The sequence below is a fragment of the Triturus cristatus genome, chromosome 1_2, assembly GCF_964204655.1.
Source record: "Triturus cristatus chromosome 1_2, aTriCri1.1, whole genome shotgun sequence".
NCBI lineage: Eukaryota > Metazoa > Chordata > Amphibia > Caudata > Salamandridae > Triturus > Triturus cristatus.
Genome location: NC_140580.1, coordinates 140,910,256 through 140,935,449, shown reverse-complemented (window position 1 = coordinate 140,935,449; position 25,194 = coordinate 140,910,256). Strand labels below are relative to the sequence as shown.

The 25,194-nt window shown below is 46.4% G+C and overlaps 1 protein-coding gene across 2 annotated transcripts in view; it reads left to right on the top strand.

Moving 5' to 3' along the window:
- TDRD1 (tudor domain containing 1) overlaps nt 1-25,194 on the top strand; it is a 1,654,170-nt gene that overhangs the window by 557,508 nt on the left and 1,071,468 nt on the right. For both annotated transcript variants that reach the window (XM_085603291.1, XM_085603292.1), the window contains one exon: nt 18,864-19,007. In XM_085603291.1, coding sequence (XP_085459417.1) covers nt 18,864-19,007 — 144 coding nt within the window. The remainder of the gene's footprint in view (nt 1-18,863; nt 19,008-25,194) is intronic.

The window sequence follows — 25,194 nt, the reverse complement described above, 5'->3', positions numbered from 1 at the left end:
AGCACAAGGGGGTGGGAGAGAGTAGAGGTAGTGTTTAAGGGTTAGGGACAGCACGGGGGTTGGGAGGGGGTAGTGATATTTGGACCTCAAGGCAGGGGGTAATTTGTAGCTTAGGGCTGGGGTAGGGGATGTCGTGACCTAATCCATGCATAACCCTTTACCAGTCATACCTTTACCACACAATTACGTGGTAAAGGCATACGTGGTAAAGGAATGCGTGGTTTAGACGCATTCGTGGTTTAGGCTGTGTGGTTGAGGCACACATGGTTTATCCAGTCGTGCCTCTATCATACAACCATTTACTGGTATTGACATCATTGTGCATGCATAGATTATAGGAAACATAGATATTGCATTTAATGCTATTTTGCTGCTGTGCGTGCATACGTCAGGGTGAACATTGCAATTGTGTTTATAGATTTCAACAATATCGTTTGGGGCGGTGACAGATAAATTTATATGTGAACAATTAATACTGTGGAAAAGCAAAATATATGCAGGTAAGATTGTGAGCAGTGGAAAAAAACGTTATTGAAAGACATTGCACTAGCAAACGTTAAGAATTCAGATTATTGCTTTAGAAAAATGGAAAGGAGGGGCACGCTGTAACATGTGTAGACATATACGTTGGCTAATAAGTGTAACTTCCTCAAAGTCTAGCAGTAAATTTGGCAAAGCTCAATTAGTGAACAAAGGCAATGGCGGGCTTTGTGATTAAAGTGGAAGTAACTACCACACTTCAGACTGAGTTGTTATACATTAAGCAAAGAATGTAGAAAGTGTGGGCATAAATGGGACTTTGACGAACAGAGGCAGAGTATATTTAATTTCTGCATAGTCAGAATTGCCATCCTAGATAGAATTTTGTGCATAAATGATACGGCTGATAATTATTGAAAAAAAAGGCCAAAGCAGAATTTGAGATAATAAAGTGCAATTAATGGTAGATTCAGGCTTGATGTGTTCAATTCTAGCGAAGAATATATCAGAGAGGCTGCATGTTAGGCAATTGCCTAAGAATATCAATCCAGGAGGGAGGATAGCAAGGCAGAAAATGGACATTATAGGTCACATGTCTACAGAAATTTGACAGATACAAGAAAAGGTGTATGTGCTTGAAACAGAGCTACTACCCTTGTTTTTTCCTATACAACTTGCATATCTTTTAAACCCCAGGGCTCCCAATCAGGTGATGGTGGTGGAAGATATTTTATATGAAGATACTGTTAATGGAGGCACATGTGTGTTTAGAGAGGAACTTTGGGATACAAAGGGGAATGTACATAAAATAAAGGTGAAAGGAGTTACAGTTCAGCACAAGGTTAGAAAGTTCTCATATTGGTAAGAGGCGAGACCATCACTCCTCTAAGAAGTCTTCGAGTAAGTCAAAGCACAAGAAGAAGGCGAAGAAGTACCGTCACTCTAAGCCTTCTCCCCGTCCGTTGGCAAACGTGGGATGCGGAAGGTAGTCTGGCTCCATCCGTGGAGCCCATTGGGCCACCTCCAAGCTTCCCTCCCTTCCCGGGAGCCGGAGCGACCCCTGCCCAACTTCGTTGCTTTTACGAGGCCCCCCACTCCATATTTGGGCAGCCTGACTCCGCTGGCATCCCTTTAGGCCCCACGGACTTGGCTGTGGTTTCTAGGCCTTCAATGCTGGCAGCTTCGGCTCCGGCGCCATGGGGCCCCCAGGGATCCAGTCCTGGATCCTGATCGGCGCCAGTAGACCTCACGCAACTCCTCGGGCTCCGAATTCATTGACGCCCCCACCGACGTCGGTTGTTTCCTCAGTCGGCATCGACCCCAGCCTCCCCCTTGACATGGACACAGAGCCGTACCGGCGTCGACCAACGCCAGTACCGGCACAGACTGGTACTTTTGTACCTTAGTTCTATCCTTATCACCCCGAGTGGCAGCCAGAAGAGGGTGAGGAGGACTTGGAGGGGTCTGTTGACCCTCTGGCAGATCAACTGGATGGCCGGACTGGAGAGAGGAACTGGGTGAGGCCAGTGATCTTGATACGTCCCCTGACCATGGCATGCTTTTTCCCCCTTCTGTGGCTACGGAGGAGGAGGCTTCCTACGCTGTGGTGTTGCGTAGGGTGGCTGAGGCCTTAGGGTTTCAGCTTCCTATGGTGGTGGTTTGGACCAACCTCCTGACTGAGGTGCTTCAACCGCTAGCAGCCTCTTCGGAGCCCCTGCTACCGTTCAATGACGTCCTCACTGACATCCTTCTGGGCACTTGGTCCAAGCCCAGTACAGGGTCTCCTGTGTATAGGATGATTGCCCTGACGCCACTGCCCGGCTCCAGGCGACCTCACTTTTGTCTTCCAACACACTACTCCCGAGAGCTTGGTTGTCCAGGCCTTCGACGTCCAAAGGCACTTTCCCCACTGCTCCCCCAGATAGGGAATCCAAGAAGCTGGATCATCTTGGGAAGATGTTTTCTTCTGCCAGCTTAGGACTGTGGTCGGTGAACACCGCATGTCTCTTGGTCCGTTACGCTCACTCCGAGTGGGATACGGTTGCCCGGGTGCAGCCACAGTGCCTAGAGGAGGCTTGGGCCGTACTCTCACGTGCGGTTGCAGAAGGGAGTGACGCGGCAAAGTTTGCCATACGATGTGGGCTGGACACCGCCGACACGCTTGACAGGACGATTTCAACGTCCGTAGCCCTGCAACGCTATGCCTGGCTGAGGTCCACTGGCTTTTCGGGTGATGTCCAATCAATCCTTTTGGACATGCCCTTTGATGGCAGTCGCTTGTTTGGCAACAAAGCAGACAATGGGCTCGAGCGCTTCAAGGATTCTAGGGCTATGGCCAGATCCTTGGGCCTCGCTACCACCTCTTGTCCTGAGCAGTCTGCTTTTCGCCCCTTTCTACAGAAGGGGTGTCTCACCACATTTCACCCAGAGCCACAGGCCTGCACAAGCTAACCAGCCTCTGCGCAGCCAGGGAGATAGGACCCAACGCCGTGGGTCTAGGGGCCAGCGGGCAGGCCAGTCCGCCAGTGCCCCCTCTGCAGCAGCCTCCAAACCCTCCTAGTCCGACCTTTCAGGGCCACCAGTTGCCAGTGGGTGGCAGGACCTGCCATCACCTCCCCCACTGGCAAACCATCACGTTGGACAAGTGGGTTTTGCAGATAGTCCGAAGGGGATACTCGCTCCCCTTCTAGACTACCCCTCCATCCATGCCACCTATGCTCCATTGCATGTCGGAGGATCACTTGGTCCTTCTCCGCCAGGAAGTTACGGATCTCTTGGCCAAGGGAGCTATCGAGCGAGTCCCTGCCCCAGAAGTAGTTTGTGGTTGTTACTCTCACTACTTTCTGGTTCCCAAGAAGGACAAAGGCCTGCGTCCTCTCTTGGATCTCAGGGACATCAACCGCTTCCTCCTGGATGGTAGCATTGGACTTGCAGGAGGACTATTTCCACATCCCTGTACTGCCCACCCACAGGCGTTACTTCTGGTTCACAATAGGCCACGAGCATTTTCAGTTTACTGTGCTCCCCTTTGGCCTTACCAGCACCCTTCGGGTGTTCACGAAAGTGATGGCGGTGGACGCAGCTCTTCTGCGCAGATCAGAGGTTCTAGTCTTCAGGCTGTTAAAGGTGGGCTCGCCCCAGGCTGTCGTCTCCCACCTCCAGACTATGGCGGACCGCCAGCATTCACTGGGGTTAATATCACCGTGCCGAATTTGCATCTGATTCCCTCTCAGAAGCTCTTTTTCATCGGAGCGGTTCTGGACACAGCACAGTTTCGGACCTATCCTCCCGAACAGTGAGTCCAGGATATTCGGGCTATGATACTGATGTTCCAGCCTCTATCTCGGATTGCGGTGAGAATGACCCTGAGGCTGCTGGGCCTCATCGCCTCCTACATCCTGCTGGTGGATCATGCCAGGTGGCATATGCGGGCTGTGCAGTGGAACCTGAAGTTCCAGTGGTCGCAGCATTAGGGGAATCTGTCCGATATTGTCCAGATCTTGGCAGGGACTGCACATCAGTTGCAGTGGTGGCTCACGAACCAGGATTGGGTCAACGGCAAATCCCTCTCCCTTCCCCAACCAGATTTCATAGTGGTTTCATGGGATGGGGCGGCCACATGGGAGAGGCGGAGATCAGAGGCCTCTAGTCCCTGGCGGAGTCCGGGCTCCACATCAACCTTCTGGAGCTCCTGGCGATTCGTCTAGTACTGAAGGCATTCCTTCCTTCTGTCAAAGAAAGCGTAGTGCAGGTGTTCACAGACAATAATTCAGCCATGTGGTATTGCAAGAAACAGGGCGTAGTGGGGTCGTGGACCCTCTGTCAGGAGGCCCTTCGCCTCTGGAAGTGGCTGGAACATCAGGGCATGTCCCTGGTGGTTCAGCACCTGGCAGGTTCCCTGTACGCCAGGGCAGACAAACTCAGCCGCCGGTGCTTGATGGATCACGAATGGCGTCTTCAATCTGAGGTGGTGCAAGGTTTCTTTCAGCTTTGGGGAGAGCCTTCATTAGATCTATTCACCACCGAAGAGAACGCACAATGTCAGCAGTTCTGCGTGTTGGAATTTTAAAGGCGGCACTAGCTAGGCAATGCTTTTCTACGTGAGTGGAGTTGCTGTGTTCTATACACCTTTTCCCCTATACAACTTCTGCCCAGTGCTGAAGATAAAGGGCGACCAAGCCCAAGTAATTCTTATGGCTCCGGACTGGGCACGAAGAGTCTGGTATCCTGAGCTCTTGAACATGGCCATTGATCCTCCGATCAGACTGGCCCTTCGGGAGGATCTTCTGTCGCAGCAGCAGGGGACGGTCCTCCACCCGAACCTGTCCAGTCTCCACCTCCTTGCGTGGAGATTGAGTGGCAACAGTTGACAGCTTTCGACCTTCCTCCTGAAGTCTGTAATGTTATCTTGGCAGCCAGGCGTCCCTCTACTAAAACAGTATACGCCTGTAGATGGAAGACATTTGTGGCATGGTGCGCAGCACAGGCTGTGGTTCCCCTTTCTACCCCGCTTCTGAGGTTCTCCTCTTACTACTTTCTTTGGCCCAGCAGGGCTCTGATCTGGGCACCTTGAAAGCACTATCTTTCGTCCCTTTCGGCCTTTCTTCGCCTTACTGATCGGCCTTCTCTTTTCAAGTCCCTATTGTAAATCGTTTCCTTAAGGGCATTACTCACCTTTTCCTCCTATTCCTTTTGTAATGCCCCAGTGGGACTTGAACCTTGTTCTGACTTACCTTATGTGCGCTTCCCTAGCCGCTACATGATTGTTCTCTCAGACTCTTGACCTCAAGGACTGATTTTCTGGTTGCCATCACCTCTGCTCGCAGGGTGAGTGAGCTTCAGACTCTTTCTTCTAAGCCTCCTTTCCTTGCTGTTCATCCGGACAAGGTTGTTCTCCGAACATGACCTTCTTTTCTTCCCAAATTGGTTACCTCTTTTCACATAGGACAAACCATCACTTTTCCCACCTTCTTCCCGCACCCTTGTAAAGAGGAGGAGAGGCTGCACCGTCTGGATCGAAAACGTGCGCTCTCATTTTACCTGGATCGCACAAAAGAATTCCGGTATCGCACAAAACAATTCCGTGTGAATGATCAGCTCTTTGTTGGCTATGTGGGCGTCAAGAAAGGTCGGGCCATGCAAAAACGAAGAATATCTCGATGGGTCGTTCTTTGCATTAAAATTTGTTATTCCTTGGCGAAAAAGGTCCCTCCAGTAGGGTTGCGCGCCCATTCCACCAGGGCGATGGCAGTCACTACTGCTTTGGGACGTGGAGTCCCTCTTCATTACATCTGCCAGGCAGCCACGTGGGCTTCATTGCTCACGTTCACTAAACATTACTGCCTGGACAGCCAAGTCCGGAGAGATGGCTTCTTTGGCCGCTCCGTTCTTCAGGACTTTCTGGTTCGCAGACCTACCTCCTCCGTTGGTATTGCTGGGGTATCTATTCTAAGGTAAGGAATCCATAACTAATAGTCTCTTTCAGATTAACAAGTTACTTACCTTCGGTAACGATATATCTGTAAGAGACATATATTAGTTATGGATTCCTTACTGCCCCACCCATCTTACCCGTTCTGCGAACTGACTTGTAGAGTAAGGGACTTCCTTTCAGGGCCCTAATTTTATGCACCAGTGGTCAGTGTCTTGCATGACTCTGCACTTCTGGCGTGGAATGTCGTGTAAAGAACCAACGTTAGCGCGCTGGGGCGGCGTCTAAGTAGATACAGCGATGTCATTCCGGCGATCAAGACGCGAGCGATGAACGTGGAGTCAACCGACGCCAACAACCGACGCGCAGGGGTACTGGTGAAGAAAAATTCTCTGGATCCAGTCTGACGCCTGGGGGTAATTCTAAGGTAAGGAATCCATAACTAATATAAGTAACTTGTTCGTTAGTACTTAAAGGAGGAAAATAATTTTCCAAGTTAGACTTAAAACATGCCCATCACCAAATCAAATTGCACAACAATTTAAAGCTTTAAACAGCGTTCCTAAATATTTAAGGCACATTTTAGTTCACCAGAATACCCTTTGGGTTGTCCTGAGCTGCAGGAGCCTGCCAGAGAATGATGAGTGAAGTGTTTGAAATGGACTCTTTTCCGTGTGACTTATTGGTGTTTAGCGACACTTTAGGAAAACAGAGCATAGCTGTGAAGCAAAACTTTAGACAACGTTACTGACACTAATTCTTGGGAAAGAGAAATTTACTTTTTTGGTAGAGAAAATTGAATATTAAGGATATATCTTGAGATCAAATAACTGATTTGTTAAGTGTTATAAAGATGACTCTGGTGTCTCAGGGCGAAGTCCAGTTATTTTCATTTCTTGGTCTCATAGATTACTATACCAAGTTTCTTTTTTTTTTTTTTTAAAGAGTTGCTTACTCAGCATAATGCTTGAGAGCACTAATGAGAAATGGAAAAACTTCAGCAAATGTGCTTGGGTAACATAAATGATGCAATATATACTGCAAGAATATGAGTTCAATCCGACACAAAGAATAGGACCATTGTAACAGTTGTCGTCAGTGCAACTGGAATTGACACAATATTCTCTCAGGTTTACACCAGATGTGAAGACTGTTGTATTCACTTCTTGCTCATTGACTGAAACAGAGCAACATTATTTTGTGATATTGGGTATAGAGTTCTTTAGGACCTATATTTGGGGTCTGCAAAACACACTTTGTACAGAACATAAGCCCTTAATGATGGTATTGTTACCATGGAGGGCTGTAAATAGCTCTGGAAGATGGGAAAAGTTTACGTCTAGTCTCCATGAATTACAATGCATAGTAGAGGACATTCCAGTATGGAGAAATGTCCAAGCTATTAATATTGCATTTCGAGTTACTGGGAGATAATGGACAAAGAGGCTGTGCTGTCCAACTAGAGAGAGGGGGCTCTGCCAAGAGTAAGATATGTTATTGAATGGAGCTGAGGTGTATTGACCAGAGATGTATCTTTCTCTGATGGAGGCATTTTAAGAGTTGGAACCAGTATTATGTTTGATCTTAAGAGGTGGGAGGAGAGCGAGTGCGTCCATATCTCAAAGTAATTGAAGAGCTTTTGTTGTGTGTAGATAAAATAATAATTTGATAAATTCTTTCCACTTGTGGTAAGGAAAAAAATATTATTGCACACAGATTACACTAGCGTCCAACATTAATGAAAAAAGAATGAGTGAAGAATTTTAGCATGGTTGCTGACATACCTTAGATAGGACATTACTGAAAGCATAGATGGAGAGAAAAAGTTTAGGGTGGCAGAGGCAATGGTATGTGAGGAGTTGTAGCCCTCGACAGGTGTAGCACAGGGTTTGTTGGAATTTTATTGGCCCATTATCAGGAGTTAAGAGGGAGCGGAGATTCGCTTTGGTGATGGATAATGTACTTTCAAAGTGATTTGTTGCAAAACATGTTTTGGATATTACTGCCAAACTGATGATAAATGCCTGGGAATTTTTAAACAAGAGTCTCCTTTGTCAGTCTACTTTCCAAGCCAAAGGCCCTTATCGTCTCCTCCCATACATGATATGCCATCCTCATGGCAGGTAGGAGATCAATAGCTGTCCCACTGTATACTAAATGTGCCACCTTGCATTGCCCATTTCTCGGAGGCAAAATGCTGGATCTTCCATTCTGTCAAAACACTATTTGTTAAGGATAACTAGATGGAAGGCTGTATAGTAGGAGGTCAAAGCTGGTGTGGCTATACCCCCTCAAATATGGATTTAAAACATTACAGCAGTGTGATTCTCGGGTGCCGGTCATTTAACAAGAAAACTTCCTGTATTGCATTGATGCAGGTGAAAAAGGAGCAAGGTAAGTCATATGGAAAATTATGCACTTGGTACAGCATACAGGATCAGATCACCATTTTAAAAATTGTGGAGCACCCCAAATAGGACAGCGGGAGTACTAAGCAGTTACCCCAGGTCTCTAGTGACCCGAATAATTTGTGGTTGAATTTTCTTTTCTCAGGCTAAATGAGTGTCATTTGTCCCATAAACTCCAAGGTATTTGAATCTGTTTGAACACCCTCAATTCCCCCACCCACTCCATAGACTGAGGAGGTCCCAACCGGGTACACTGAAGATTTGGCTTTGTTGATGGTAACCCTAAAGAAAGTCCTGAAAATCCATAAAATCTGAAGAACCCATGGTCTGGACTGTTGGTACTCGTCTAGCAATACTAGGAGTGGATAGGAGGGGGAGGGGGGTTTTGGCGGTGTGACTTTGATTGGGGATGACCACTATTTTGCCCATCCTCATATCGTATTGAAGTATCCCCCACCTCCTTGAGGGCCTGTGATACGACCTTGTTCAAGAACTCCCCCAAGAATGAATGTAAGCGTGATGACCGGTATTGTTCTTCGGGGTCTAGGATGCATGCCTAATTGTCTGCAACCGCTTTTTGTCTCCGTCTTTTCCAATACATTTGGTAGGTAATACTGTTGCTTCCTTAAGGTGGCTTCAAGTCCCTCCATAGCATTTCTGGCAAATCCACAGAGCCTCTATTTGTCTGGAGATATTGATCAATGGCTGTGAGCTTTTGTTCTTTACAATGAGGATCTATCAGCCTCTACTCACTGAAATGCCATCGGGATGTATGTTGTCCTGGTCCAAACCCAAGCTCCTCAAGTGATTTGACAAACCATGTGCCATTATATGAGCCCCCACTACTCTATTAATTTTGAAATTTGGCATTAGAAAATACTCTAATCAGGAGAATGTTGTATGTGCCCCTGAGTAGAATGTGAAGCAATGTTCCTTGGGTTGGAGGAGTCTCCACTCATCTAAGAGCCCCATGGCTGCCAGGAAATTCGTCAGAGGCGGTTGACCCCTGTGCCCCCCCCCCCCCCCCCATTAACTCAACCTGTTCAGGGACCAGTTTCCAACCCCTTTTAGGTCTTCCCCAAAATCCACAGACCCCATGGAAATGTAATTAGTAATTCATTCAAGATCCTAAAGAAATCTACAGACTGGAGGGAGGGGAGGGATAGGGTTGTGTGTAAACACTGATGAGGGCCACTGGTTCCCCCTGCAGTAAGCCAGTCCCCATCTTGTATCTGTCTAGCTAGTCTGGCACTATTTGTGTGGCCATAAGGGGTACCTGACTACCTATCAAGATGGCAACATCCCAAGAGCCACTGAAAAAGCTAGTATAGAACACTTGAAAGAATCCCTTGGGGGCTGGGAAAGGGGCCACAATTTCCCACAAGATGTGTTTCCTGTAAGAGGATTGTCTGTTTCAAGGTGCCTGGCTATCTTCAGATCCGCCCCTTTCTTTACTCTGTCCATCCGACCATTAAAATGCCATGTGAGGATACTCACTTGGCACTGAACTCCAGACAGTCACTTGTTCAGCCATTAGGAATGACCTGTGGAATATAGTGTGATCATCAATGTGCCATATGTGAATCAGAGCCACTGTATCCTCTTTTTGACCTGCCTGATGTATACCTTATTTAAGGAAATGCCTCTTTTTGTATGGTCACCCCCAATTTTTGGGACTGATGCTGCTGTTTATTTTTACGCTGAGAGTACATGGAGGCCTGCTATCCAGACCTCTGTGCCCTTATCCTTAAACTGGTATGCTGAATTGGCTTTCACCCAGTTGGCTAAACTATTTACCTGTAAGACCCTAGTAAATGGTACCTCGGGTACCCTGGGCATAGTAGTTAGTTTCCTACCCCAGGTATTGCTGCTTTTGTTGTGCTTCCCTGGGTGGACACAAGTAAAAATACATTACCTGCCTGCTATTTGCAGACTGGAAGAGCAGCATGTAAAACAGTGGCAAAGCCAGACCTCCTGATACATGTGTAAGTCACCCCTATGGAAGGCCGAGTACAGAGTTAGACGCTGACCCCTCAGCCGTGCTAACTCTGGAACTTTGCGACCAAAGTGGGTCATCAAAAGTATCTAACAATTTTCTGTCTAAATTAATGTAACAAGTTACCACTTTGTTGCCTTTAGTCTACTGTGCCCTTACTAGTTGCACATGGGATCCTGCCGCTAAGACAGCTTTCTGCCTTTCTAGGGAGACGTGGTAATGACTCCCATGAAAGGATACAATAGGGGCATGCTCTGGAAGGATTTTTCACCTCCCTCCTGTTGGATGCCACATGGGTGATGGCCCAAAAGGTGAGCTTCAAAGGAGAAGCTGCTTTTGAAGGGCAAATGAGTAATAATTGGGAGAGGGGCTGCCACATTGTTTAGGGGGACATGCTGCCACTTGAGACAGGAGAGGAGAAACCAGTTGCCAAACCAGTTTTCCGTGGGGAGGGTGAGAGCCGCCTTGGTAGCTACACCTCTGGGTTGGGCTAGGGAGCTCCACACGCTGGGAGAGGGGTCCCACCATCTTGGAAGTGGGCAGAATGATGCAACCTGGGGGGAGCGAACCTGGTAGGCCATTTACTGCCGACTGCATCCTGCTCTATTGGCATTTTCTGAGCATAAGTAGGGCACCTTGAACTCTGAACTCGACAGCCTTGCTGCACCATGGATCCAGCATGGAGAGGCTGTACTGGTGTGGACTGTACCTGCTGGCTAACAAAGGCGAGGGACCGTGCCTGCTGTGTCCTACTTGAGGGTAATTCGGCTCCATAGTCTAGCCATAGTTGAGAGTCTCCAAAGGTCAGTGAGTTGGCCTGTTCACAGCACAGGGACAAAACAGCTAAGAAGGCTGCTGGGGCAATTTGGTAGCCCAGGATCTTTAACATGCTGCCAGCCGCAGCCGAGAAGCACAAGGGATCCAGACTTGACGCACAAAATTGCACCTGAGTTCGCTCTGCCAGAGAGTGTTGTCAGAGTGCAGCTGAGACCTCCAGAGAATCAGTTATTGATCCAGAAAGGAATACCCTGTGTCCGCGATACTGGGTGACTGGTACTCCGGGGGCATAGGGAATTCTGCCAGCACCAAGAGGACTTCGAGAGGCATCAACCTTGTGACCAGGACTGCCTCACCCCACCCCATTCGTGGACAGAGTAGTCGCAGCAACCCCCCACACCACATCGCATCCACAGCATCCTTTGAGCATCTTCAGCATCCTTCATCCCTTGAATCTGAACCACTTCCATAGCAAAGTCCTGCAAAAGTTAAAAGTGCCTGGACCTGAATGATGACTGCATCAACTGCTGAGGTAACGTTTTCTGGGAACTTTGCTGGTCCCCCTGACTGATTTCCCACTGGACTTTGTCGCCCATAGTGTGTGACTCCTTACATCTAAACCTCAGCTTTTTAGTGAAAAAGTTTCTGTCAGATTAGTTGAATCTGCCAGTGCTTGTTCGTTGTTGAGTCAAATACTTCGATCTACTATACCTTGTAAATTAAATATGTCCAGAACCCTCCGGTGAATCTTTTGTTGTGGTGTCTAAAAATGCATAAGAATATAGTCTATTTTTATAAGTTGGTGTCGGATTTCTTTGGTGTCTTGTCTATTTTTTTCAAAATTGTTTTGATACTGTTTAAATGCATTGGTAAATGTGTTGCAGGGTGAGGTCGCACAACCGCACCATCGAATACTCACCATTTCCTCACACCTTACTCTAGTGATTGGTTGTTCCCGATCCTGCACCCTGCCTAAACTTCGAAAACCAGTAATATCCATCGTGAAATTAACTAACGACTGTTGCCAACTGGCCAATTTCGCTGCATATCTGTCCTCATAGACCTGATCCCAATTACCTCTCCCCATAGTTCAACCCACAGAGTAAAAGAGGGGCTAGGTGAATGCTTGCCAAAAACCTTCCATAAGAATTGGAAAAGATTCCTGACACCCATAAACAATCAAAATAAAGTTTTGCAGAGCTTTCTGTCTTCTTACCAGGTCGGGACTCATTTGCACATTGGATGTCTCCTTTGGGACGTTGCAGATTAGGTCCATTGGTAGAGGCTTCTTCCGAGCGATGCCGTCTTTTCGTCTGAGTTTGCATACAGGATGCACTGACAGCTTATTTCCAGGAAAATGACAATGGTGAGGTACGCTGCTGCACTCTATGGGAGGATTCAAAGGCTATTATCAGAGGGGAAACCATATCCCACACTGAAACTGTAGAGAGGATGGGGAAACAGAAATAAACAGCAGCTGTAAGATAAATTATGTACTTTACAGATGCAACACAAACAGGATAACTCAATCTGCACTCATAGCGCCCTATACAAAACGAGAGGGGAGTTGACACAATTGCTGATGTGCGATTCAGCCAAGAAAGTACTATACTTGAAGAAAACTTACAATGGTCACGGATTCATTGTTAAAATCCCACTTAATGCTGTTGCTAAAACCGGGGAAAGACTCAACAAATTGTTCTGCATACCACCCGATAGCTTTACTCAACACAGACTTGAAAATCTTCACTTCTATAATGATATTGAACCTACATGTGATCTGGGCCAGCTTATTATCTCTGCAACAGGCTGTTTTTGTCAGGAACTGCCACACAAGGCATATTAGCAGACTTACAGTATCCCTGATAGGGAGTGTGGTAAAAAAAACTGAAACCCAATGGTCACCCAAAGGCCTTTGATGAGGTGGACTGCCCATGCATGTTCTTGGTTCTGGACAAGACCCTTTTAGGCCCCTGCTTGAAGCAATTGATATTAGGAGACTTTCATAGACCAGACACCTGCATAAAGGTGAAAGGTTAATACTACCTCTAGGTTCCCATAACTAGGGGCGCAAGACAGGGCTTCCTCCTTTGTTTTTGCAGTGACAGTAGAACCCTATATCCCAAAGATGCAGAATAGCCCAGTCATAAAAAGGGATCAGGGTGGATGCACTGAAGTTCAAGTTGGCAGAGTACGCTGGCAAAGGTTTGTTATTCTTGATGGAACTAGAGACTTCCATACCGGCCTTGAACAGCCAGACTTGCTGTGTTCAAGGCCACCTCTGGCTTCCTCATAAATTATACGAAGTCTTGCGCCATGGGACTAATGGACTGCATTACGCACACCCAGGCAGTTCTAGGCCGACATGGGTTTACCTAGGCAAGGAAGGTTATAAAATCTCAGGGCATAGATTTGCCAAATACCAAATCCACCCTATTTTATGGTAACATCCTACCCCTGGTGCTAGTTCTTTATAAAGGTCTCTACCAGTGGGAAAAGTTTGTTATCTCACGAATAGTAAGGCTTACATCGGTAAAAATGAATTTTCCACCCAGGCTCCTTTATGCAGCTCAAACTATCCCACTGCGCTTTCCAAAACCCCTGATAAAACAGAACCAGACTACACTCTTGGCCTTTGTCTAGTAGAAACGATCTCCCTAAGTCCCAAGGGCAACTTTATATGAGAACGTCAGAAGGAGGCTTGGGCTTTTGAAATAGACTTAAATCCAGGTAGCTTAGCTCCGCTCAGCTCTATACTGGAACCATATCCCAGTGGCAAGGGGTGGATGCATGTTGAAAACTATTCGCAGATACTACTACACACACTATTCAGGCTCTTCCGAAGTGCTGACCGTGAGCAGTAACACTTAAACCCATGGCATACATCCTACCGTAATACTGTTACCTAATCATGCACAAGAAGGGCACTAGCACTCCAACGCGACCACTAGGATTCACTGACCGCCATTTCAGGACTCCCATTTATCCCTCCACTTTATGGAAACTTTATTTAGATAGTGAAATGCTCACTTGAGAAGGGATCTAAATGGCCAGCATCGCAAAAATAGCAGATGATTTCCAGCCAATTCTGAGGCACTGAAAGATAATGCATCCATCTCAAAAACTCTCCTAAAGACCATATTTGCGGAGAAATTACTCCAAAAAGGCATCACCTTGCTGCAGCATGTAATATTTGACTTTGACTCTGAACACAAATGCACACAATACTGGGCGATGGATCCTGGCCAAGACGTATCTGATGACACCTGGAACAAAATTTGACAGAGAGCTGTGAAATCTTCCTTCTGCACAGGGCACAAAAAATGCATACAAACTCTTTGCTAGATGGTACCTTTAACCCACACAACTCCATGAGATGTTTGGAAGCCCACAATTATAATGGAAAAACTGTGGCACAGGTTTCAGGGATGTTATAGTTAGAAATTAGTTTTTAAAAAAACCTTAGAAATTCACAGAAAAAAACAAAGATTACAGGGACGTTATAGTTAGGCTGACATTTCAGTTATGCAAAATCTGAGAAATTCAGCCATTCTAGTTAGCCGAGCTAACTATAACTTGTGCCCCCGCAATGCACTGATGATGATGTCACATATTACATCACTCATGGCATGGTCAGTGACATCACCGATGACATCATCCAGTGACTGTGAGTGTTTCTAAAAAGTTTAAAAATGTTATATATATATATATATATATCAACACAAACGCCGTGTCTCCTTGTTCAGGTAACAGCAGGCCACGGACACCAATTGCTTTCAAGCGGTGATTTATTTCACAGAAGGCAAACCAACTCGACGCGTTTCGGGAAAACTCCCTTGTTCACAAGTACTGTGGTGATTACTTCCTGATAGTTAAGTAAACATGTGATGCAAATACAATAGAAGGTGAAAACAGACTCTGCGGTTCTGCGTTAAACTCGCGCAGAATCCTACGATAGTGAAAAAGAAAATATTTCCATGTGTTTACTGAGGTCACAAAGTTCAAACACAATTGATAGTACAATTGTCATGTACAGAGTACAAGTTGATAACATTTCGAGCTATTCAGATCTTAAAGCGCAAGTCACCTTACTGCGCAGATGTAGAACAACCTAAATGGCCGCGTTGTCATGAAAACTGAAAGCAATTCGTGCTGGTGATATTCTCGCAGGAACCAAGTTAATGCCTGCATTCCTAACACAGCAACATTTCAGGATATACAACCCATAATGCAAATTTACATCAATAAATAATAACGGGTATATCCACCATCGTAATGCCTGGTTCATACTTTGCAGTTTCTGTCGCATGGCTACATATTTAATGGAAGTGAATTGTGTGACAGCGCCGTTCAGATAACTCAATGCATATAATACTATCGTTCTGTTTTGTTAGGCAACCAATTCAGCCATTGCATGCCAAATGAGTCCCATAATCAACCACCCTTATCCAGTGGATTAATCGTACCTGTTGGGATAAAACTGAAAAGCATCGGGAAGTGAAACAGGTTGTTTAAATGCACATTCTACCCCAGTGGGCACAACATAACATCACTTCTCCCCCCCCCACGTACTTACTGGTGTGTCTATGGTTTTGAGAATAGTAGTCTGAAATTTGGAGTGGGTGTATGGAAGGTTATATTGGGATTTGAGTAGGTGCATCAGAGATTATGTGGATGATGTCATCAGTGGTGTCACTGACCATGTCATGAGTGATGTAATATGTGACGTCGTCAGCAGTGCATTGCAGGGGCGCGAGTTATAGTTAGCTCAGCTAACTATAATGACTTTCAGAAACCTGTGTTTTTTTTCAGTTAATTTCTATGGTTTTTTAACTAGCAGTCGTGTTTGCAGAGTGGTGGCGAAAGGTGGCTGGGCCTCCAACCAGCTCTCAGGAATTCCGCTGCATAGCATTTACAAGAGGTACCAGCTAAGCTTCTTGGCCCCCAAGGTCCCTCAGGAGTAAAGTGGACTAAATCCCCCAACCAGTAGTGCGCCAGGAGGTGTGTTTACAAAGTGGTGGAGAATGGGGTATGTGACCTCCGAAGAACTCTTCGCAATCCCACTGTGTGGGACTTACTGGAGGTAACAGGAGGAGTAGTAAGGCCCCAAGGATGTCCTTGGGGGGCCAACTACCCCTCCTATTACCTCCAGTAAGCCGTACACAGTGGGATTGCTAAGAGGTGGCCACGCCCCCTTTCTCCACCACTCTGCAAACACTCCTCCTGGCAAACTGCTGCTTGGGGGATGAAGTCCACTTTAGTCCTGAAATGCTCAGGACACGAGGGAACCTTATCACTCCACCAACAGTGCGCCAAGAGGCGCGTTTGCAGAGTGGCGTAAAAAGGGGCGTTGCCTCCGACCAGCTCCCAGCAATCCCACTGTGTGGGGCTTAATGGAGGTAACAGGTGGGCTTGTTGGCCCCAAAGGACCCTCTGCATCGAAGGGGACTTCATCTTCTAACCACGAGCGTGCCAGGAGGCGCATTTGCATAGTAGTGCATTGAGGGGGAGGACGTCCGGTGAGCTGCCGGCTTCGTTTTTTTTTTTTTTTTTGAAGGAGTGATGTGTAGCCCCCCCCCTTCCCTTGATGGTTTTGGACCCTGGGGACGCCATCCCCCGGTGCCTGACACATTTTGTTTAAAAAAATAAGTGGGCAGAAAAAGGAGGGGGCTGATTTCGGACCCAGGGACCCCATCTCCCTGCGCTAACCCCTTCTTTTTTTTTATCACAAAAGGGAGGGGAGCTGTGCGAACCCCCTCCCCAGGCCGATTTTATCGCTGGGAACCTTATCTCTTGGGGCATGGCCATTATAAAATTCATTTTCAAAGTAGGGGGCCCTGGAGCCCACCTCCCGGGCCATTTTTATCCTCTGGGACCCCATCCCCCAGGGCCTGGCCATTTAATTTTCTCTCTCTTTTGTTTAAGGCGGGGCCGATTTCGGCCATAAGGACCCCATCCTTGGGGCCCGGTAATTTTAAAAAATAAATGATAAAAGGAAGGGGGACCGAGCGGCCCTCTTCCCGGGCCATTTTTGGCCCCGGGGACTCCAACCCCCGGGGTATGGCCAGCTGTTTGAGGACTGCGGGAGGAGCATGAAGGCCACCGCGGTCTGGACGGCTCCTGCAGGCATGGTTTTTTACCTCCCGAGAGCTGCTGACATGCAGCTCCCCAGGGGAAAAAAACAAAGTGTGCTCGCTTTGAACAAACGTGAGCAAAGTGCTCTCGCTTGTTCAAAGCGAACACACTGTTTGCTATGGGAGGGCGGGAGCAGTTCTCCCGCCTTTCCATAGCAAACTACAATGTCCCTGGGGTGGGTCCGCCAGTAGGATATAGATCTATATATAGATAAATATATATCTATATATATATATATGTACCCATTATCTCTTAAATCAGAGGTATGTTGGATAGAACGCGCCTGCTGCACTCCTTAGCTACTCTTGTTGGGTACCCCCAAGAAACTAGTGTATATCCCTTAACCATCCTGCGTGAGAAACTTATTACTCACTTAAAGGTGGCGGCACAAGTGGCACTCATGCAATTCTAGAAAAATTCCTCTTCCACGCCACAGTCCATTTGGTAGGGGAAGATATGATCTATCTATGCCCTTGAAATGTTAACTGTGCTGATGTGCGATAGGATGAACAGGTTTGAAGCAACCTGGTTTCCCTTTTCCCTTTATGAACCATGGCCAGCTATTAGTGCCTGATACCGGTCGGGTCCCGGAGCTGGTTCAGAAAGTTAGGCTTCATATCATGGACTGTAGTTTCAGTGGCACGTTCATGCAGACACACAACCCTGACCCTTTCAGCCAGTGTTTATCTTACAGCTTATTCTATGACATATAAAAGGGACGGGCAGTGATGTTGGAATGTGGCAATTTGCGTGCAACGCATCTTTTATTGTGATGTTTTTGAATTATTGAAAAACAAAAATTGTTTAAAAAAAATATAACGAGTTACCTCTCTACTTACACGGTGGCATCTGTGACCTTGGTCAACCACCAATTTGGACGCAGGCAACACCTGCAGCTTTCAGACTTGCACATTTTGTAATGTTAGAGGACCTAATTCCAGATGCTAATGACAAGCACTGTGCCATGCCTGTTTCAAAGAAGGTCTGTGTTGCCAAGACCTGACCTCAGTTCTTTTAGACTAAGCCTTCATTCTGGAATTTACAGCTTCTCTGCAAGAGTTAGGGGCTGCTTAGGGATGTTTCTTTCCAAGGATTGTTGGATGAAATTGTGGATCACTTAGTGACACCCTGTTGGATCGTGAAGTTGAGAGAATGAACTCTCTGAAACTCATATCAGGAGCTATTATTGACTAGCAGCAGCCTTCCAGATACCCATCTTAAAATATCTGATACATTATCAAAGGCAAAGTTCGCAGGTCAGTGCTCTCTACAATATAGATGAGCTCCACAGTAATCTTTCCAGAAGTCGTAAGGCAGGGCTGGGTGCATTGGTGTCTGTGCAAGTTGCTCAGTATAATGATTCTTGCACAGAGAAAGTATACTGAATTCATAGAAGCCAGAAAGTTTGCTGCTGATGGGACCTTGGATAGGGAGCAGTATCAGTATACTTTTCCACCTAATTGTATATTACTGTGCAGGACAGTTTCCGTTCTCCATGCTAGCATGGATGGTTCATAAATCTGAAGGAATTGTCTGTAGGGCTATGAAATGAAGTTTATATATTGAGGGAATTGTACCATTTCAATAAGTGTTTGCATTATTGTCAGCTTGTGTGAAGGTGTTCTTTTCTTTGCAGAGCTGGTGTCGAGTGGTGGTTCAGGATGTGGATATTGCATCTAAAAAATCACAACTACTGTTTATAGACTTTGGAAATGAAGAAGAAGCTTCTCTTGACAGCATTTATCCCCTACACAGTAATGTTGGACTCCACCCACCTGCTGTGAGTTATGTTTTTTTGTTATACTAATGTGATGTGCCTTCCTTGTAAGTTGCAGCAGGCACTCTCCAAGATTTGAAACCAGGTTAACAAGTCCAATTAGAAGAGTTTAAATAATTATGAATGTCCAAACAAAGCTTCTGATTTTAATGACAAATATGTATTTGCTCTTTTCCTGTACAGGAATTTTATAGAAATAAATCTAGAAAAATTGTTTATTAAATCATCTTACAAAACTATTTCAGAATGAAGCATCCAACACGTTTTGGTTTCAGTGGTTGTTCAATTTATTTTCTTAATGTTCTGCTTTGACCACTTGCTACAGTAAAAGCCCGCTGAAGTCAGGCATTGGCCATTGCAATGGATAGTAAATAACTTCAGCCATTTCTCTGTCTGGTCCCTGGCAATTAGAATCTGGGGGAAACACATTTTGACAACAAGCAGCAGGCACTGATGACAAGCCATGGCCTCTAGCCTTGCTTCTCTATTGGACATTGAGTATATTTAACACACAACACAGACGATCTGCTCCTAGGAGGCGCAAAACAAGGGCATCATATCAACAGAACCCACTGAGCTTAGGTTTTGACCATAATTGGTGGAATTTGTAGGCAATAATGATACTCAGCCACCAATTCCACATATCACAAACTTAAAATTCAACTTAAATGTTGTGCTAGTTTAGACAATTAGGTTATGTTCATTTTAGAATGTGAATTCACTTTGTAGCCATCATGGTTAGTTGCCTTGTGTTTGTAACATGACCTATGTAAATGTATAAGATTGTATGTTAAAGCATGTTATTCATCTACTATAGGTGGTTGTGAGAATATATTTTTGTTTTTTTGGACCGGTTTTATTTTTGATTATGCACTTAGCTCTGTTCGCGGAGTTCGCAGAGATTTCTGCACTCCGCACTGCACGGACTCGCGGAGTGCAGAAAACTCCGCTTCGCGATGTGCAGCAGAGTTTTTTTCCCCGCTCGCGAGCTGCTGCTCGGGTAGAATTTCTACCAGAGCTGCAGGAATACCAGCACAAACTGCAGTTCGCACTGCACTCTGCCACTTGTGGAACTTCGCTGAGTTTTTTTGCAACTTTGGGAAGTTTAGCATAGCCAAACTCCGCGAACTACGCCCAGGCCTAAAATACCAGATCATACAAAAGACACCTGGGTCTCTGCAAAAGCAGTTCATGTAGCTCTGGTAGTAAACCCTGTACAACTCAAAAAGTTCAAACAAAGTTTGTGTCCACAGTAGCCCATTATTATCAGAATGTTTTCTGAGTATCATTTCTTATCGCTTAGACACTGAATATGTTCATAAATACACACTCTCTCACTCTAGGATTAATTGCAGTATTTCTTTCTTGAACTCCAGACTTCTTTTGGGCAACCCATATCTTCGAATAAACTCTTCTAAGCAATCATGCATCAATCGGTCAAAATATCTTTATTCAAATCTTTTTGTCGATCCATAAAAGTACATGGAATAAAAACATCATATAATAAAAACTTTTTTTCTTTCTTACATAATACCATACATTAGAGCCTAAAAGTTCATTCCATTAATTGGTAAAACTCCATCAATAAAAATCATCTTGCTTTCTCATAATTAAAAGTATTATCAACCTAAGATCACCATTCAGTCATCTTCATAGACTAGATTATCCAGAGTTACGAGAGATTTCCTTCTTTTAATAGCCCGGTTTATGTATCCTGCAGCATCTCAACATGCTAATTCATTATCAAGGGTGCATATAAAATTCATGGCATCCTTATAGAAGAGTTTCTTGGACATAAAAAGTGGCCGTAAAAATGTTAGCTTAATATCTCGATAAAACTTGCAGAACAACATAAAGTGCATCGTGGACCGAGTGGTTTTCCCATCACATGGAAATCGGTGTATTCTTTTCTGCCATTTTTTATGTTTTGGGAATGCCATCAGTTCATGAATTATGCCCAGTCGTAGCCTAGTCAAGTAAAATCTGTCTTGAGTATTAGTAACTTTGACTAGGTATTCAGGTAGACCAGACAACATTATACTAATCATGTATCTTGACACACTTGTTTTTTCTGTTCCCTACTGGCTCTATCTGGACCTTCTTTCTCCATATAAATCGTATTTGATTTCATTTTTACCGTATTGCAGAATTCCTACGGGTTTTGTCACTGTAAGATCTTTGTCTATTTCTTTCAGTAGCTTATCCATATACACTAGCCATGGGATTTTATTAAGTTTAAATGCTTTTTTTGGGTTTTCCACAAACTAAAGACCATACTGGGGCAGGAATAAAAACACAAGATAAAGCGAAGTACATTCCACAATCAATCTCGTGGCTGAATTTGGCATGGCGAAAATATATAGGACGAAACAACAAAGACAAATGCTTAGCCAAAATGGAAATGCAGCTTGTACTACTTTGCCCCTGTCAGGAACCAAGAACCACGACCCCCAGCCACCCCCCCCCCCCCCCCTCCCCCCGGTCCGGTAGCCTCTGTTCCCAATTAATCATACCTCATGCCTGCATCTGCGCCAGCTAATCGGTAGGTACAGCAGGTGCTTCCTTCCAAAGGTCTGAGAAGAGACTCTCTTAGGTACTTGGGTTTGGTAATCTCATTAAATTCTGACGAGAGCAGTGTTAGGAATGGGCCCCAGATTTTCTGAAAAGAGGCGGTGGAATTGTTCAGAGTAGCTGAGATGCGCTCCATCCCCAGGATGTCCCAGAGTCTATGGAGCCAACCTGTATGTGTAAGGGGTAGTGGGGGTTCCTCAGTGTGATGGGATGTTTTGTAGCGCTGCCCCTAGTGCCAGCCCCATTTGGCGTCCTCTCATGCTTTTAAGTGGATAAGTAATCGAGTTGGTGAGACCCAAAACTACATAGACAGGAAGCCGCGGTATCTGTGTGTCGAACAGCTCATCTATCTGGTCTAAGATCGTGGTTGGTCCAATAGTTAGACAGTTGTGGGCATTGCCATAATATGTGTAAAAGTGTACCCTCATGCCACAGCCTCGCCAGCAGGTGGGGCTCCGGTGCGGATTACCTCTATGCAATCGCGCGGGCGTGAGATACCAATACGTGGCGATTTTCATAGCTGTCTCTATGCTGGCCACATTCTGGGCCGTGTGTTTTGTCCTGTAATAAATCCCTTCCCAGTCCTTCTGTGTGAGGTCTCTCCCTAGTTCTCTCCCCCACCTCCTCTGTGTGAGAAGTTGGCCTGATATATGATGTCACTAATTCTAGTGTACACCTTGTATCAGTCCAAACAACCCTTATGGTGATTGGTTGTAAAGTCAACCTTATAGACCAGCTATCCTAGTGGTAGCATGGACAAGAGCAGTCTTAGGCTAAACTCTGAATGGCATGTGAAGCCAGCTGTTATACCATATGTAATCCCTTGAATACCAATGCAAGGACACCACAACAGATATATATAAAAATAGAATGTATTTATTCTAGTCAAACCCTCAGCACTCTTTATGAGATTCGAGGTAAGTACAACACAGTCTTAATTAAGCATACATTAAGTCACACAGGTAAGTAATACAGTTAGGCCCTAGGGGCCATGCAAACCATATACTAAGGAAGTGGTATAAGAACCACTGTCACGAACACAGGATAGGCCTAGGCCTAGGCCTAGTGAATCGCTGGGGCTACACTATACTACCAAAGGTTAGGAAGTGGGAGGCCCACGGGATTCAGGTGCAGAGTGGAAACACTCACGCGTAATGCGTAAAAGTCAATAGAAATGGAAGTTGTTAGAAATTAACAGTTTTAGGACTGGTATAGCTAGGAAGTCGAGACTCGGAAACTAGACCCTAGGATAGTCAATACCCTTGTGAGCACCGAAGTACTCAAGTTACCTAGCCCACGGGCTGCGGGTGCATAGGTGTGAACTTGCGTCGGGTTTCGTCGTTGACTCCTATGGATGCCTGAAGGAAAGTTGCTGACAGGCGGTCAGTGCAGAGTGTCCGGTGGATCCCAAGGTTGGGATCAAGAAGGAAGCAACCTGCAAGCAGAAGGGACAGAGTCTAGGTCACCAGCCAGGAGCCAGGAAGGAACCAGGCGATGTCGTGAAGATGCAGGTGAAGAGGTGAAGCTTGTCGCAGCAGTCACGGGTACCAGGAGACGTCGAGGACGACCAAGACCAGGAGGTGAGCTGTCCCAGGAAGGCTCTTGCTGTCGGCGGCGTCGAAGTCGAGTCAGGACCCAACAAGCCTTGGCAAGCGGAACCCACGCAGGATGGAGGACTTCCTTCTGGTGCAGACCAGGAAGGTCTGGGGTGCTTCTCTTTCACAGAGGAGCTGGTGCCAGTCTGGAGGAGCCGGACCAGCAAGATGAAAACAAAGGTTCGTCGGCGCAGAGGTCACTAGCCAACGGGCCAGCAACCGGACAACACGTCGAGCAGCTCAGGTGCAGAAGGGCCCCACGCAGAACACGTGAAGTGTGGGGAGCTGGTCTTCTTTGCAGATGGTGCTCGGGATGGGGGCTTCTCAATTCCCCAAGCACAGCCTCGAGGGAGCCTCGGAAGTCGCGCTAGTCAGGTACTAGCCACTTTTCCCAAGTCGCCGGTCCCACGTCGCCTCAACGGGTCTCAGCTTCGCTGTAGATGTGGATCTGGGTCAGAGGTGTCTGGAATTCTCGGCGCTGGTCAGTCTCTACAGTCGTCCCTCGTAGGATCAGTCGCAAAGCAAGCAGCGGTCGCTGGATGGTGCCTGGTTGCCCAGGGTGGTCACTCCTTGGCCACAAGGGAGATTTCTTCAGTCTTCTTCCTGAGGTCGAAGGTCCAGAGTTTCTGTACAAGTTGCAGATTCAGGTTAATCTAATTTCTGCAGGGCTCAGCTACCTACTAATATAGTGGGCTGGGCTACCTGCAAGGTCCCTCCCAATACTGCAACCGCTCAGACTCGGGAATCCCGTATTCCAGCTTCTTTTGGGCGAATGAGAGGACTCCAGAAAGGTGAAATAGGTGCACCACTGATCGACAGGTGTCCCTTCAGGATTTGTAAGATTTGTCAGACATGCCAGGTGTAAACTCGCTGTTAGCAAACAGGGGGGTCAATGGGGAGGGATAAGTTGTAAATGTCTTTGTTATTGCCACTCCATCCCAAACCGACATCACTGACCTGGTAATTGGGGACCCCATCAAACCACGTGGGCGTTGGAGCTTCCTCAAAAAGGGCACTTTCTAGAGAGGGATTCCCGCCGGAGCACGGTCCTGGAAAAACCATTGCTTCTCAGATTCAGGCTCTGCCCATTCCACCAAGTAACAAAGTTGGGCCGCTTTATAGTAACTGAGGAGTTCTGGTATCCTTAGCCCCATCTGCTCGGGTCGACCATATCCCAAGGCTTTACTCATCCGTGGACGTGCCCCGGCTCATATGAATTAATTGATTGTCCCGCTGCATTGAGGCGATCGCTCCAGGAGGGGGCTCTGTCGGTAGGGTTTGGAAAAGAAAAAGCGCTTTGGGCAGGAGTGTAGGAGAGTAGGGTCTGCTTTCTATGTTCACCCCCACTTTTTGCTTTTGCTTTACTGGTTTTCGACTTAGATGTGGCTGTGGGCCTGCTAATCAGACCCACAGCCCTGCTGTTCTCTCTCTAAATAAATACTATGTACTTTAGGTGCATAACCCATTTGGATAGGATCACCTTATTGGCCCCTGTACAGTGTACCCTAGGTACCCAGGGCATAGGTGTACCCTAGGCCTACCAGGGGCTGCAGCATGTATTATGCCACCCCTGGCCTGGCCTTCCATTTTGACACAACTGGCCGATCACTCAGCTGGGGCAAGGTCGTGTAATCACCCCTTGCTTAGTTGTAGTATTCCTATACCTAACTTACATATAGACACATGTGTACCTATCAGTCACTCCTATGGCAGGCCTTGACAATCCTGGAGGCAGAGTGCTTGGTAACATGTGAGATGGTGCTCTAGCATGAGCTGAGCCTGTCTGCAGCTTTCGGAACCTTATCCTTATAGCTGTTCTATGATATAGCCTACCATATACTCTTAAAGTGCCTTATAATCTTAGACGGTTATGGTAACTATGGTTTGGCTTTATCGAAACATGTCGTGTAAGGTGTCGAACACTGTGGAATAATACCCCCATGCCATTTCTGGACATGAGAATATTATTCCCCCCTTCTAGAGGGAAAGACATGTTAAAATCATACTTACACTGTTAGCCTCTG